The 13,403-nt window shown below is 52.3% G+C and overlaps 4 protein-coding genes and 1 long non-coding RNA gene across 9 annotated transcripts; 4 read left to right on the top strand and 1 right to left on the bottom strand.

The window, feature by feature from the left end:
* The first annotated feature begins 77 nt into the window (after positions 1-77).
* On the top strand, positions 78-2,168 carry LOC119130336 (gastrula zinc finger protein XlCGF8.2DB-like). Its single transcript, XM_037264161.1, has 2 exons — positions 78-234; positions 762-2,168. Exons 1-2 carry the CDS (start codon positions 180-182, stop codon positions 1,688-1,690), a joined length of 984 nt encoding a protein of 327 aa, XP_037120056.1. The 5' UTR covers positions 78-179; the 3' UTR covers positions 1,691-2,168.
* A 379-nt stretch (positions 2,169-2,547) lies between these two features.
* Positions 2,548-3,522, top strand: LOC119130488. The gene is made up of 2 exons (XR_005099447.1): positions 2,548-2,785; positions 2,892-3,522. It is a non-coding gene; the product is annotated as an uncharacterized LOC119130488 (long non-coding RNA).
* Positions 3,523-4,537: 1,015 nt separating this feature from the next.
* On the top strand, positions 4,538-6,143 carry LOC119130375. Of its 2 annotated transcripts, XM_037264214.1 has the most exons (4): positions 4,538-4,877; positions 4,947-5,045; positions 5,257-5,424; positions 5,620-6,143. In XM_037264214.1, the coding sequence occupies exons 1-4, from the start codon at positions 4,734-4,736 to the stop codon at positions 5,794-5,796; spliced, it is 588 nt and encodes a 195-aa protein (XP_037120109.1). In that variant the 5' UTR covers positions 4,538-4,733; the 3' UTR covers positions 5,797-6,143. The 2 variants fall into 2 exon arrangements, with proteins under 2 accessions (XP_037120109.1, XP_037120108.1); XM_037264213.1 differs by having other exon boundaries at positions 4,538-5,045.
* LOC119130379 lies at positions 6,135-8,531 on the bottom strand. The gene is made up of 6 exons (XM_037264218.1): positions 8,361-8,531; positions 7,577-7,722; positions 7,207-7,271; positions 6,967-7,134; positions 6,286-6,390; positions 6,135-6,200 (listed from the first exon to the last, which is right to left on the bottom strand). The coding sequence occupies exons 1-6, from the start codon at positions 8,475-8,477 to the stop codon at positions 6,163-6,165; spliced, it is 639 nt and encodes a 212-aa protein (XP_037120113.1). The 5' UTR covers positions 8,478-8,531; the 3' UTR covers positions 6,135-6,162.
* Positions 8,532-9,477: 946 nt separating this feature from the next.
* On the top strand, positions 9,478-12,899 carry ube2g2 (ubiquitin-conjugating enzyme E2G 2 (UBC7 homolog, yeast)). Of its 4 annotated transcripts, none has more exons than XM_037264249.1 (6): positions 9,478-9,603; positions 10,424-10,459; positions 11,138-11,183; positions 11,353-11,471; positions 11,704-11,844; positions 12,239-12,899. In XM_037264249.1, the coding sequence occupies exons 1-6, from the start codon at positions 9,561-9,563 to the stop codon at positions 12,349-12,351; spliced, it is 498 nt and encodes a 165-aa protein (XP_037120144.1). In that variant the 5' UTR covers positions 9,478-9,560; the 3' UTR covers positions 12,352-12,899. The 4 variants fall into 4 exon arrangements, with proteins under 4 accessions (XP_037120144.1, XP_037120145.1, XP_037120147.1 ...); XM_037264250.1 differs by having other exon boundaries at positions 9,498-9,603; positions 10,424-10,540; XM_037264252.1 differs by lacking the exon at positions 9,478-9,603 and adding an exon at positions 9,687-9,704.
* The last annotated feature ends 504 nt before the right edge of the window (positions 12,900-13,403 follow it).

The following is a 13,403-nucleotide window of genomic DNA, read 5'->3' as shown; positions in this document are numbered from 1 at the left end:
ACCAAACGAGAAACATTTCCGCTCGCTATTTCAGAATAGGGTCGTCCGGACACGCCTCAAGACGTCAGCGCGGCGAACGTTTTATTTTGAAACTTTCTTCCGGTCGTCGCATCAATGGAAAAAGCGTAAACGACAGACTAACTGGCGGGTCAAAACACCACCACCAACCGGCCAAAGCGATGGAGCGACGCGTGCAAAAGCCTTTGTGTAGTCAAGCCAATGTCAAAAGTGAAGGTCGGTGAAGTTCGTCCGTCAATCGATGTTTGAAATGCGAATTCAGGATGGACGGGCTGCAAAGCTAAAGCTAGCAGAAGCCTCCGCGCGGACTGGGCCGGCTCGACTGCTAAAATGTTTCTACAGTGGCCTTTCTAGCCTTTCCTCGGCGAACTGCACAAAAGCAGCTGCTAAACAAACAAACACATCATGCTCCGAGTGCGCTCATGTTTTCTGTCAGCATATCATGTGGTTAGACAGTGAGTGCAATGTGTAGCTGTGACCGGCGGGGGCGGCGCTGTCATTCGAAAAGCCGTGCCACGGTACAGCCCAATCAGAGCAAAGCAAATAGGAGGCGATCGTGTGGAGACAACTTTTGACATTGTGCAGAAAGCAGATTGGAGCAAGAAAATGTCGCCTTTGCGTCATGAACGTTTGCTTACGTAATATGCTATGAATCTGACGCTGCTTTTGCACACGTTCATGAACCAAGCTAACGGAATCAGTCCGTCTTGAGGTCCATTTCAGAGCCTTTGTTTGTGCTTCAGGTTTGCCGCGGGACGTGCTCAAAGTGGTGGTGGGTCAAGACGAGCGGCCGGCCGGCCCCCGCGTCAAAGAGGAAGGCAGGGAAGACGAGGAGTGTCCGCCCATCAAGGAGGAAGAAGAGGAGTGGCACATCAGTCAGACGGAAGGTGACGTTGCCCGCTCGCCCGTTAAGGTGGAAGACGAAGGCCGTCGGGAGATGGCAGGGGGGAGGTCCAGTTGCCTCCTGGCCTCGCCAGCGGAGGACATCAGCCCGGAGGCCGACTCGCTTTTAGCGGCGCTCCACGATGAAGAAGTCGAGGAAGAAGAGTCTCCCCCCGACACGGAGGAGAGCGACAGCAGCCGAGACAGCGGTGAAAACGATGAGCGCTTTGAGTGCCGGCAGTGCGGCAAAGGTTTTGGAAAGCGCAAAAACTTGAGCACGCACATGTCCCTCCACGGCGGCGAAGCTTTCAGTTGCTCCTTTTGCAGCAAAGCTTTCAAGAAACGCTACAACTTGCTCACCCACGCTCGCGTGCACACTGGAGAGAAACCCTTCGCCTGCTCCCTGTGCGGCCTCAAGTTCTCCCAGAAGGCAAGTTTGCTGCGACACGCCACCACTCACAGCGGCCACAAGACCTTCACCTGCGCCATCTGCAACCTCAGCTTGTGTCAGCGCTCCGATTTAATCGTCCACTCGCGCATCCACACTGGCGAGAAACCTTTTGACTGCTCGCTGTGCGGCGCTCGCTTCTCCCAAAAGGGGAGCCTGGCCAGGCACGCCAGGACGCACACGGGAGAGAAACCCTTCTCCTGCTCCGTCTGTGCCGCTGCCTACAGTCGCAGGTCCGCTCTGCTCAATCACCAGAAGGCGCACGGCGGCGGCAGGGGGGAGGGGCTGGGCACCGCCCGCACAACCAATCACAACGCGAATGACTCGCGAAATGCAATCTGACCTTTATGGACTCTGCCTCGATGAAACGGGAACCCACAAAACTGCCATCAAAGATCCTTTTGGAGTCAAGTCCTTACGAAAGGATTTGGGAGAAATTCCCATGCAGGCATTTTTATATCGTGGTCTCCAACGAGGACTCAAAAACACGATACAGACCTTTTTTATGGAAAGGGTTCGACCTGGAATAGAGCAGCCGCACGGGACGGGAGTGTTCCCGATGGCCACCGCGCCCCTGGTTATCACTGCAAGGAGCTTTTTATGGAGTGGTCAACGTCAGTGATGCAAGAGCTGCGACAAGCAGCGCTCACTCATCTTGTTTGCGCTCCCTCTAGTGGTATCCGAAAGAATCTCTTAATCAAGTGTTCTGAGCTTGCGTGTTAGAGTGGCAGTTCAGCTGTGTTGGAGAAAAAAATACATTTTCATATTGTATATGTGCATCTTTTACTCTATTAAAGTGCAAAACTGCATTTTGGGGCTGGCTCTGACCGGGTCGTCATTTCCCTGGGCTCCTTTGCGCAGAGATGGGAAAGCCCACGGTTGTCCAGAAAACCGGCAGACAGATTGTCCGTTTGTCCATTGAGTGAAAAAGTGTAACAGAAACGAGGTGGGCTGATGTTTGTCGCGTCACTGACTTCCCGTCGGACGTCCCGAAATTCTTCCGAGCAAGCTGAAGAAGCGGCCTTTCCTCTCCACCGTTTCATTCGATGACAAACGATCGACCGCCAATCGCACTGTTGCTCAGCCGCTGTGAGCGCGTGACCATGACATCATCTTCTGGGGGTGGGGCATGTTTTCTGCTCGACATTGCTTACTTACAAAGAAACTTTTTTTAGTCAGACAGACGTGTGTGCGTGCGTGCGTGTGTGTATGTGCGGTGGTGGTGGGGGTCAGCGTGGGCGTTGATGCTTGAATGGCTTGGTGGCTGGCTGATGACTCAGGTGATGTGTCATACTCACACACTATAAAGGGGAACTTTCACATATGCCTACAAACACACACGTACTGTACACGCATGCTGTACACACACACATGCGCGCACACACACATCCGCACGTTGGATTGTTTATTACATACGGACCCACAACAACATGGGACGTAAGTTTGCTCTTTTGCTCTCATTTCTAAGGGCTCACTGAGTGCATGTATGAACGTGTGTGAGAGAGACGGAGAGGATTTTGCATGACCTTATTCCTACTTCCAGGGCGCAGAAGACAGAGCTCTTGACTAGTGAACAAAAGAAGCCATAGTGGAACTAGAAGAAGGCTAACGTGGAGTTGAGGAGCACAAGTATCACGGAAAGGAACCCTAGTGGAGTCGTAAGAAGATCAAGTGAGGACAAAAGAAGCTAAATACAGCACAATTCCAAAAAAAGCTATCTGTACTGCGCTTACCTTCCATATAGGGGCAATCTTGCAAATACCGAAGTCAGTTGTGACGTCATGTTTTACAGGTGACAAAATGGCACCGTCCGCGGTCTGCCCGTTGGTTTTCCCCGTTCGTATTCGGCTTTTGGGCTCGACCCGGCACCGAGTTTTCATCCTTGTTTTGTTAGGGCCGCCGTCGCTTTTCGCTTCCAAGTATTCTGAAACGTTGGGTGGGCGTTTTCAAATGGCCTAGTGAGGGTCATGTGACCCAGGTGGCGGAACTCTATTGGGCGATGCTCGTCAACCTCTTGAGTGGCAGACACCTTCGACTGGCCGACGGCGTGTCCGTGACGCTCCCAAAAAAATACTTTGAAAAAGTGGCGCGCCACAACAACAACAAATGAAGCAACATAAATGTACCAATAAAGATGCGGGTGTGTCGTGTCAGGCCGTCGCAAATGATTCAAACTTTTGGCCCGTTACCTTTTCTTCCTGGCGCCGCGCCGCCTGCCTGTCAGACGCGCGCGACAATGTCCGCGTGCGCGCGTACGACGTCTTCGCGTGTGTGTGCGAGGGAAAGCGAGCAAGTGTATGTGTGTGCGGGATTTTTACGCAGTATATGTGAGACTGCGAGCGTCTGCATGCGTGTCAGGGAGAGAGCCTGAGTGCGTTTGCATATGTGGATTTGAGTATTTGTGTGTGTGTGTGTGTGTGTGTGTGTGTGTGTGTGTGTGTGTGTGTGTGTCTGTGTCTGTGCGCGTGCGTGCCAGTGTCCGTGCGTGACTGAGTGTGGGCGTGTGCGTGTGTGCGCAGACAGTGATGTCATCATCTGCATTAATGCACTGAGTGAGCGCACTCGAATTCATGAGGTCACACAGTGTCAACTCAAAGCAGCTAAAGTTTAAGTTTAACAAGCTGCAGAGGAACTCAAAGTAGCCAAGATGTGATTCTAAAGCTTGATGGAAGCGCGAATGACGTCATGTCTTCCTTCTTCAAGTCAAGAAGACCGCGGAGTTTGTTGAGGTGACTGCTTGAAGATGATGGTGACGGTGCGGATCCGCCCGACCCGGGGCCACTTCCTGCCTCCCCCCGGGCGCCTCTTGCGTCTCCCAGGAGGCTAGCCGGAAGTTTGTCTCGGTCGAAATTCCAGCCGGAGAAATGTGGAAAGTCCGACGTTTGTGTGCCGGCAACGCGTCTGACTCAGCAAACACATGCAGGCGGGCGCCGTGCGCGTGCGCGCGAGCTGGCGCGGTGGTCACACAGCTTGTCAGCCACTTTTTGCCGCTGCTTGTGCAAGTCATTCAATTCTTGTGCGTTTTCATTCACTATACAATAACTTTATTCACATTCAGAATGTTCCCTCTAAGCTGCGCGCGTGCACCCCCCCGAAGCGACCTGATGTTGCTCACTGGAGTCCTCAGTTTGCTCAGGGAGCTTGTGTCTATGCCCAGATACATGAAAAATTAGAGGGAACAATTTCAGACTCTTCGAAGGTTCTTTCTTTGCCTTTCATTTCCATGCATGGAAGTGACCTTTGGACATGTCGTTGATGTTGTCATTATCAAGGTTGTCGTTGTGCTTGCATCGTCATAGTATTTGTCTCGTCACGTCGTCCTCTTATCAACCACGGTCACGATGGCCCTTTTTCCTGGGCAGTGTTTCGTGACTCCGCCTCCTGTATGCTGCGCCTGCTGCTATTGGTCGAGCTGCTCGGACCGGCGCGCTGCGGCCCCGCCCACCACAATGGCATTCTCTGCAACGCGCTCAAGTCGGCTGTCAATCAAATGGACGTCATCAGAAAGACGGCGCGACGGCTGCAACCCGTGCGTGCTCTTCGACCTCCCGCTGTTGGTGCGGCAGTCCCGGTGGCAACTTTTGCATTTGCCTTTCAGTACGACGAGGAGGCGGCGGAGGCGGACGACTTTCTGGACACTCGACTCCAAAGTCTTCCCGTCATAGCAACGACCGCTGCCCACTTGCGCACGTGGAAGGTAAACAATCCCCACACGCTAGTCTTTGTTTGTGCACGCCTAGCTTACGGGTGAGTGTCACAACTGGCAACGCGAATGTATCTGCTCGCTCATTTGTTTCATTTTGCTTTGCATTTCTTGCCGTGATGTTTTGGCGAGGCGCACGGCGTCAAACACTGAAACATGTCTGGGCGACCGGTCTCACTTGTCGCACGCGTGTTTGTGGTGGCAGGCCAACGAATCGCTGTCGAGGCTGTACGCCAACGCGCTGGCCTTCCGCGCGCACGCCGAATGGCTGAAGGCGGCCGCCGAGAACGTCAGCTTGCCCTCCGAGGCCGCGGGGGTCGCCGCTGTTCACCTGCTACGCCTGGCCAACCTTGTCAGGACGGCGCTGATCCAGGTGAGCCCGACCAAAAACCACCCTTGGACCGCTCACCAGTGCGTGTCACATCGCGTGTCACATCGCGTGTCACGACGGCCATTCGTCCTGAATGTTTCCGCTATCGATCGAGCATCTCTCGTTGCCGCAATGTGCCGGGCGGCGGCCAATCAGCGGCTGAGCGCTCGCTTCTAAATCTGGCTTTGTACCTTTCAGATGGAGGTGGCGTTGCCACCGCCACCGCCGCGGCCCTCGCTTCCAGCGGTGCTGACAGCCTTCGAGGCTCTGCGCTACTCGGCCGAGATGTCTCGCCGCTTGGGCGTCTTCTGTGGCTTCTCCAAGCGCCTCGTACGGCATCTGCGCAGGGTGGCTGCCTGCCCCTCTAGAAGATGAAGGCCAGCGCGTGGGGTAGCTCGCCTTGGAGTTGCGATGGACGAGATTGCGCGACGGACTGGTTGCCGGTGCGCCGCTTGGCCACAGATCACGACGGCCTTTCTGACGTCTACTTTCCCCCGAGCTGAGCCGGGATGAGTTCAGGATGGGACGGAGACCAATCACATAGACAAGGCGTGCGTAGACAAGAGAGCGGTTGCCAGTGGATGTCATGCCAGAAGTGGACACGGGCACTTGACAAGGGAGTCACTTGGCCGCGGCGTGACAGCAAGCGGCAAGAAGCGCGTGCCTTGCGCGAGACTCGGGCCGCTGACACGACACAAACTAAAGGACACATGTTGCTCTTTGATTTCTTTAATGAGCGCTTCAGTTGATCATGACAACTTTGTGGTCTTCGCAGAAGTCTGTGGGAGACAGCAAACAACATGTGACTTGCAGGAGCGACACCCTTGGCGGGACTGCGAGAGAGGCGCCAGTGGGTCTGCAAACCTTTTTTGGGGTCGATCAGGAACATGGGTTTCCCGGAGAAGCCCAAGCACTCGGCCTGCTTTTTGAAGTTCTCCAGATCCGAGTCCGTCACTTTGTTCCCTTGAGCTGCGGCAGACAAAATGGCACTGCTTTGGAATTACGACGCGGTACCGCAAGATGGCGGAGAGGCTTGCCACCACATATGCGATGCAGCTGGCTCGTGCAATACCCTGAGGGAGGGTGCGCACCCTGTCGCGATAACCGCACGACTCACTACTCGACTCGCCTCGGCCTTTCCTGGCAATGAAAAATGCTTGTGTGGTGCTTAACTATCCGAGACGTCACGGCGGGAGCAGTTTTTGGCTTTAAAGAAGTCGTTTTTGGCTTACGGAAATTCACATCGCTGGACCTTTTGTGTGTTCAAGAATGGCTGATGTCGGTGGGAAAAAACGTTTTTGGTCAATAACCCTCAAAACAAGATTCCGGCTGCTGTATTGCTTCGGCCTGAGCAGAAAGCAGAGGCGGCGTTAAAGCGCTACTTTTACCCCGTCACATTTCCTTCAGTAGTTTTGGGGGACGATTCTACTTGAGTGTAAGATTTGGCTTCTTTTTCGCCTATCGGGGTTAGGCTAGGAATGTCGCTGAAATAGGAAGGAAAAAGAAAAACAATCGGTTGAGCTGGGCTTTCCGTTATCCACACACCAAACAGATAGAGAGCGCGGACGCTAATCTTGTCGTTGACGATGTCGTCCAGGTGGATGCCAAAAGCCTCCAGGAAGTCCTTGAGGTTTGTCGCTGTGCTGTTGATGTTCATCACTTGGCAGCCGTCGCACGTCGGCAGCAGTTGGTAGGCGGACGAGATGTTTTGCACTGAGGACGACAAAACCTCAGCGTCAGCATCCGACGCGCCACTTGAGACGTCAAACTACAAAGATGGCTGACTTTTGCCGGACGCCACGTTGCCGTCGATGGAGATGTTCATCTTGGAGCCGTAGCAGGTGCCGTTCCTGCAAAACAGAACGCTTACAAAAGTGTGGGAAAAGCCCGTCCGAAGGCAAAACAGTGCAGGAGCGGTCATGAAAATTGACACATGACCTGTATGAAACGAGCGGCGGAAAAGAGGTGTCGCTCAAGTGTTGCAAAATAGTGAGAAAGCTTCAACACGTGTTGTTGACAGTATAGATGACAGCAATACTCGCAAAACAGCAGTAAAAAGCCGTGCAAACTGTCATCAAGCAAGTGAGTCGCAAGTGTGCTCCAATGTGGCCATATTTAGGTAAAATAATACGTGGGCGCACGCCCGAGCACTCACATCCCCATCTCCTCGTAGAGGAACAAGTCCTTGTCGTTGTGGGCGGCGGCGCTGACGTTGAGGCGGCTGCCGTCGGTGAGCTTCAGGATGGCGTCATAGGCTTTGTTGTCGGTGTAGCCCGCGATGAACGTCAACTGGCCCGACAGCTGTGTGCAGCCAAGCGCCCACACGTCATGCGCACCAGTGCAAGCTAGCATGCGCAAAGTAGCGTACACAAGCTAGCGTGCGCAAACTAGCGTACGCAAACTAGCGTGCGCGTACTCGCTCGCGCTGCTCCTGAGCTTTTTCCTTTTGCCCGGTTGGCTCAAAGGCCGCCAGCCTCTTGCTTGGACAGGGTCCGGCAAAATTATCTCACAGATTTGTAGGTTTAATAAAATACAAATAAATCAAAGAAACAAAAAAGTTTTATTTTTATTTTCGTAAAGTACATATAATGCCGTTTTGTTTCATTTCATTTTCGTTTTTGTTTATTAAACCTACAAATGTGTCAGATCATTTTGCCGGACCCTGTATTTTGGGCACTCAATCGCCGGCATCCCTCAAGCTAACAAACTCAATCCAATTGTTGTCAAATTGCATCACGAAGAAAAGTGTCGTGAAACGCTCGCAGGTATTCGGAAACAAAAGGATTTGCAAAATCGCTATCGGGATAAAAAATACTTTTAAGAAATCGTTGCAGTGCTACCAAAAGTCATGCCCCAAAAAGATGGAGGCTCCGGAAATGCCTCAAGTGTAGTGTAGTTTGTTAAAGGTTAGGGTCGGGTTAGCGCGCGTCGGGGCTCACCTGTTGGCGGTTGTCAAGCGGCAGCGGGGCGAGCAAAGGCGCGCACTCTTCGGCCGGAGGCGAGGCAACAGCGGCCGAGCAGGCCAGGGCAAACAGGAACAGGCACGCGACTTTCATGATGAATGAAGGCAAGGGCAAAAGCGACAACGGTGCTGGCTGCGGGCGCCACTTTTATAGCTCTGCCTTCTGGAACTTACACAATTGCGGCCCCCCGTGCCTTGTTGACCCGAGGGTACGTGACAAAATCAATCATTCACTCCGCCATCGACCAAACTACATTGAACAACTTTGACTCACGTCAACACCATCCCAACATTTAGAAGGTTGACTTTACTCAGGTCAGACATTTTCTTTTGTCCCGCAAGACCAAATGGAACGTGCAACCGAGTCTCCCCTTTTGGAGCCATCTCAAGGGCAAGCGGCCGTTATGCCTGAGCAAGTGGCAAAATGGCCCTGACGTTTCGTACGATTTTTGTGACGGTGAATGATATTTGGTGGAACGAGTTGAAGAGTTGAACTTGTGCGAGTTTATTGTTTGCTGACCAAACGAGGGACCCCTATGGTGCAAATGAGCCACGCAGACAGGCAACAAAGAAGAAACACGAAAGAATCCAAATCTCGTCGAGACCCGACTACGAACGACGGCGCGCTCGAATCAACACGTCATGCGACCTCAAGCCCGCATGGATCGAGCAAACAAAAAACATCGAGCGAGCCAGATGGCAAACAAAGTGTGAGGCCGCTGGCCTCGTGTCCAAGGTGGCCGGAGAGCGGCAGATCGCGCAGCCGGCCCGGGGGTCGGAGGTCGTCCTCGTCTTGCTCCTTTGGAGATAAAAGCTGCCAGCGAGCGTCTTGTGCTCAGCTGTGCGGATTTGCCGTCACAGATCGACATTTGTGGCCCTGTTGTGCATGAATGGAAATGCGTAATTTACTTTAAATGCACTTTGTGTATTTATTTTCTTTCATTTTTCTTTTCTACCTTCTTACAAGCGTTCCCGTTTTATATGTTTTATACTGTATTTTGACGTCATCTGTGGACGCTCAAGGAGCGTCTGTCATTTTCAGTGTTCAATAAAGCTTTTTTTTTTCATCATTAAAAAAAACGAGGCGGCTCAGTCGGACTGGACATACGCATGCGCGTTGTGAGGCCTAGCGTGTGACGTCACAGACGTCCGGTTTCGGTGTCTCGTCGACGGCGGGATGGCGGGTACCGCGCTCAAGAGACTCATGGCCGAATACAAACGTGAGCACAACTGCACTGACAGCTTCCGCAGCTGTTCGACAACAACAACGCCACCAGCACGCTTTGTCGCTTTCTTCTTCGACGTCCGTCGCTTCCACAAGGTGCCGCGCAGGCGGAAAACCAAGTTGGGAGATTACACGCACGAGCTTTTTTGTTCTGTTTGGGTTCCACACGCCTCTAGTTACGAGCGTTTGCTTCGCTCGAGCAAAACGCGCTAGCGACACATTAGCGTTGTTGTTGTTTTGTTGTCGTTGTGGTTGTCTAAAGCTAAATGCTAACGTAGCTTCCGGTCCGACTTACAATGGTCTTTTTGCCCCCCTTCAATCTTTATTTCAATGCGGAAGCACATAGCTGCTACACCAGAACAAAAAGTTCATACAATACGATGCACTCTGTAAGGTTCAGCACCTAAGATGTATCAATTCTAATTCATCACGTTATCATGATGATGAAATGGACCTGTGCATTTAGCAAATCCGAACAAAACAATTCCACTTAAGGTGGTTGGCCGACTCCTTTCTGTGTATTGGACATTAAAGTGACTCGCCCCGGAGCTACACTGCTCTTCTCTCAAACTGTCCCGAAGAAATGAATCGAGGCAAGACTTGCAAAGAGGCCACGCGTAGTATGTGCAGGCATGTGACGGACGTGAATGCCGCGTGACCACTCAATTTCGTTTTGAGCAAACGTTCACGTTGGGATGAGAGTCTTATCAGGCGGAACGTGAATTTGAGTGGGGGTTCTGCAAGGAATGTGACATGGGTTGTTTTTCAAGCGAGGTGCGCAGCTCATTTTTGCGTGGGTGTGTATGTGTTTCCAGAGCTGACGCTCAACCCGCCGGAGGGAATCGTGGCAGGTCGGTCATTGATCTTGCAGCCTGCGGAGCAGCTTCTGCGCTAGGCAAATTCCGGAGGGATGGACGCTCCTGCTAAAAACCGTTCGACTGCCCTCAGTGGAGTTGTCACAAGATGGCGGCAAAGCATCACAGGAAGTAGTTTGGTGGCACCAAAGCGATTTGAGACGTCGCTCGGAAACGGCAATCATGTCCGCTTTTCTGGTCTATTCGCAGACAAACTCACTCACGTGACATTTTTTTGTGCGGTGGGACAGCCTTGTTTAGATTCCAATTGTCCAATAGCGATAGCGGACGCATGAGCTCGAGTTTGCGAATGTCTACTTTTACAAAGTTGCGATCGGCACCTTTGCCGCTTTTCTGAGGGCTATAAACAATCAAATTGCTTACCGAATCCATTTCACTCTGAAGTTGAAATCAGGTGTCCTGATGGAAACGAAAAGGTGTTTCGCTTCGAATCCGGTTCGTTGCGTAACCGCCACAAAACGCTCAACGCATCAACCATAGGTTGCTCCGAGGCCTCAGCCGACGCCTCCAAAGCGTGGCTCTGGGGTGCCTGCCAACAAAGTGCTTTGCCGCCATTCAGCTCTCGGGGATGAGCGGGAGCGTCTTCTCGGCCTGGCTCAAGTGCGGACTTGCTGACGGGACGTTTGCGCTTGGATGTCTTGCTCTCTCTCACAGGTCCCGCCAACGAGGAGAACTTTTTTGAGTGGGAGGCGCTCATCATGTGAGTTGACGGAGACGGAGGCGCTTAATGCTAATGTGTCCCGCGCACACTCACGTTAGCATCGCTAAGGCCGAGCGCACAAAAATGGACTGCGGCGAGAACATTTCCTTTTTTGCCGTCGAGTGTTGAGTCCGTCGTGTGAGTCGCTGTTGCTTTTTGTGCCTCTCAGGGGTCCGCAGGACACCTGCTTCGAAGGCGGCGTCTTCCCGGCTGTGCTTACCTTTCCCTCTGATTACCCGCTCAGCCCCCCAAAGATGAGGTTCACCTGCGACATGTTTCACCCCAACAGTACGTGTCGGCGCTTCTCTCATTTTTCTCTCATTTTTCCCTTTGAAGCCAAAGTGGCGCAATAGTCATTGCAGGCCTTTGCTTCTCTGGCAAGCCTTGACAGTACGCCAGAAGGGAAGAAGGTCAAAAAGTCCATTCGGGCGCCAGGCCCAAATGGTTTTTGCCGCGCAGACGTGTGACCATTTACTGAAAAGCTGTGTTTGCTGCCCCTCTTGCCCCCCTCACCTTCCAGTCTACCCCGATGGGCGGGTCTGCATCTCCATCCTGCATGCTCCCGGCGACGACCCCATGGGCTACGAGAGCAGTGCCGAGAGGTGGAGTCCCGTGCAGAGCGTGGAGAAGATCCTCCTCTCCGTAGTTAGCATGCTAGCAGGTAGCCGCTCCGCCTAACTTCAGCCGGGAACAAGTAATGGTTTCCGCTCCTATGCTTTTTGTTTTTTTTCTGTCAGTCCGCCTTGGTTTGGGTCTGCTGCGCTGAAGCAGCCACACACGCACATAAAACACTGAAGACTTTGTCAGTGCTAGTATGATAAAGACTCCAATGTTGTTTCTAGAAACACTTGTTACTCTTTGATTCACGACTTTTGCTGACAGTTCCGATCCTTATCGTGTATGGGTCAAATTTCCCAAATGGGACTATGGGTACTTTTTCATTCTGACGTCAATCCTGTCCCCGAGATAATTTTAGGGGCATTTCACCATCAAAACGTTTCACCCCCACCCCCCCTTCCTCTCTCTCTCTCGCTCTCTCTCTCTCTCTCTCTCAGAGCCAAATGACGAAAGCGGCGCCAACGTGGACGCCTCAAAAATGTGGCGGGAAGATCGGGACCACTTTTACAAACTGGCTCAGAAGATCGTACGCAAGTCCCTCGGCCTTTAGTGATGACGTCATCGCCCGGTGCCGTTTGTGTGTGTTGTGTGTATGCTGCGGCTTGGATCGCTTAGGGTTGGTCACACAATTTCGCAATGTGACGATAGGCACCCGCCCCGCGTACAGGAGCGGACCCTCGAGCCCCACCTACAGGAAGTGATGTCACGTTATGAGCCCTGCACCCCTGACTGCTGATTGGTCGTGTAAGACCATCACGTGACATCACGGAACGCCGGAGGGAAAATGCCAACCGGCGAGAGCTGGCGTCCGGAGGCACTTGTTGCGTTTCTTGCATGCTTTTGACATCCGTCTTCAGGTCCCCTACGAGGGGCCTCTTTGTTCTCACTTGTAAGACTATTTAGCACACTAGTAGGCTGTCCTGTTCTTTCCGGTCAGACTTTTAGCTGAAGTTGGATATCCAAGAAGGTTTTCAAGGCTATGCGTGTGCAAACCAAACTTTCTTACTGAAACAATCTGTAGTGCAATTTGACTTCATAGGCAACGCTCATCAAGATGAAAGTGACAGAAATGTTGTCCAATAAACAATGCAAAAGTTGTCCTTTTTCCTTTTTTTTCCCCCATTCGGTTAGCTTCTTGTTTGTCCACGCTTAAAATACTTTTATGACTTTAATCCCTGTGAAACAAAACCTCTATTTATAATTCTACATGAACTAAGCAGTTATAAGCAACTTAAGTGTTTCTCGTGCTGCACTGCCTGCACACAATGACTGATAGTCACCATTTTGGCCGTGACATCTTCATGAAGGCGAGGTTAAAGCTGACGCAGTCTTTTTTGTCGTGTTCAACAATTGACACAACTTGAATAAAATAAAGGGGGGGCTCGGTGATGCACTGGGTAGCATGTCCGCCTCACAGTTAGGAGGGTGCGGGTTCGATTCCACCTCCGGCCCTCCCCGTGTGGAGTTTGCATGTTCTCCCGCGTGGGTTTTCTCCGGGCACTCCGGTTTCCTCCCACGTCCCAAAAACATGCTTGGTAGGCCGATTGGCGACTCCAAATTGTCCCTAGGTGTGAGTGCGAGTGCAAATGGTTGTTTGTCTCT

This window comes from Syngnathus acus, chromosome 11 (genome assembly GCF_901709675.1).
Source record: "Syngnathus acus chromosome 11, fSynAcu1.2, whole genome shotgun sequence".
Classification (NCBI taxonomy): domain Eukaryota; kingdom Metazoa; phylum Chordata; class Actinopteri; order Syngnathiformes; family Syngnathidae; genus Syngnathus; species Syngnathus acus.
The sequence above is the reverse complement of the archived record's forward strand: the minus strand, read 5'-3'. Positions and strand labels throughout refer to the sequence as shown.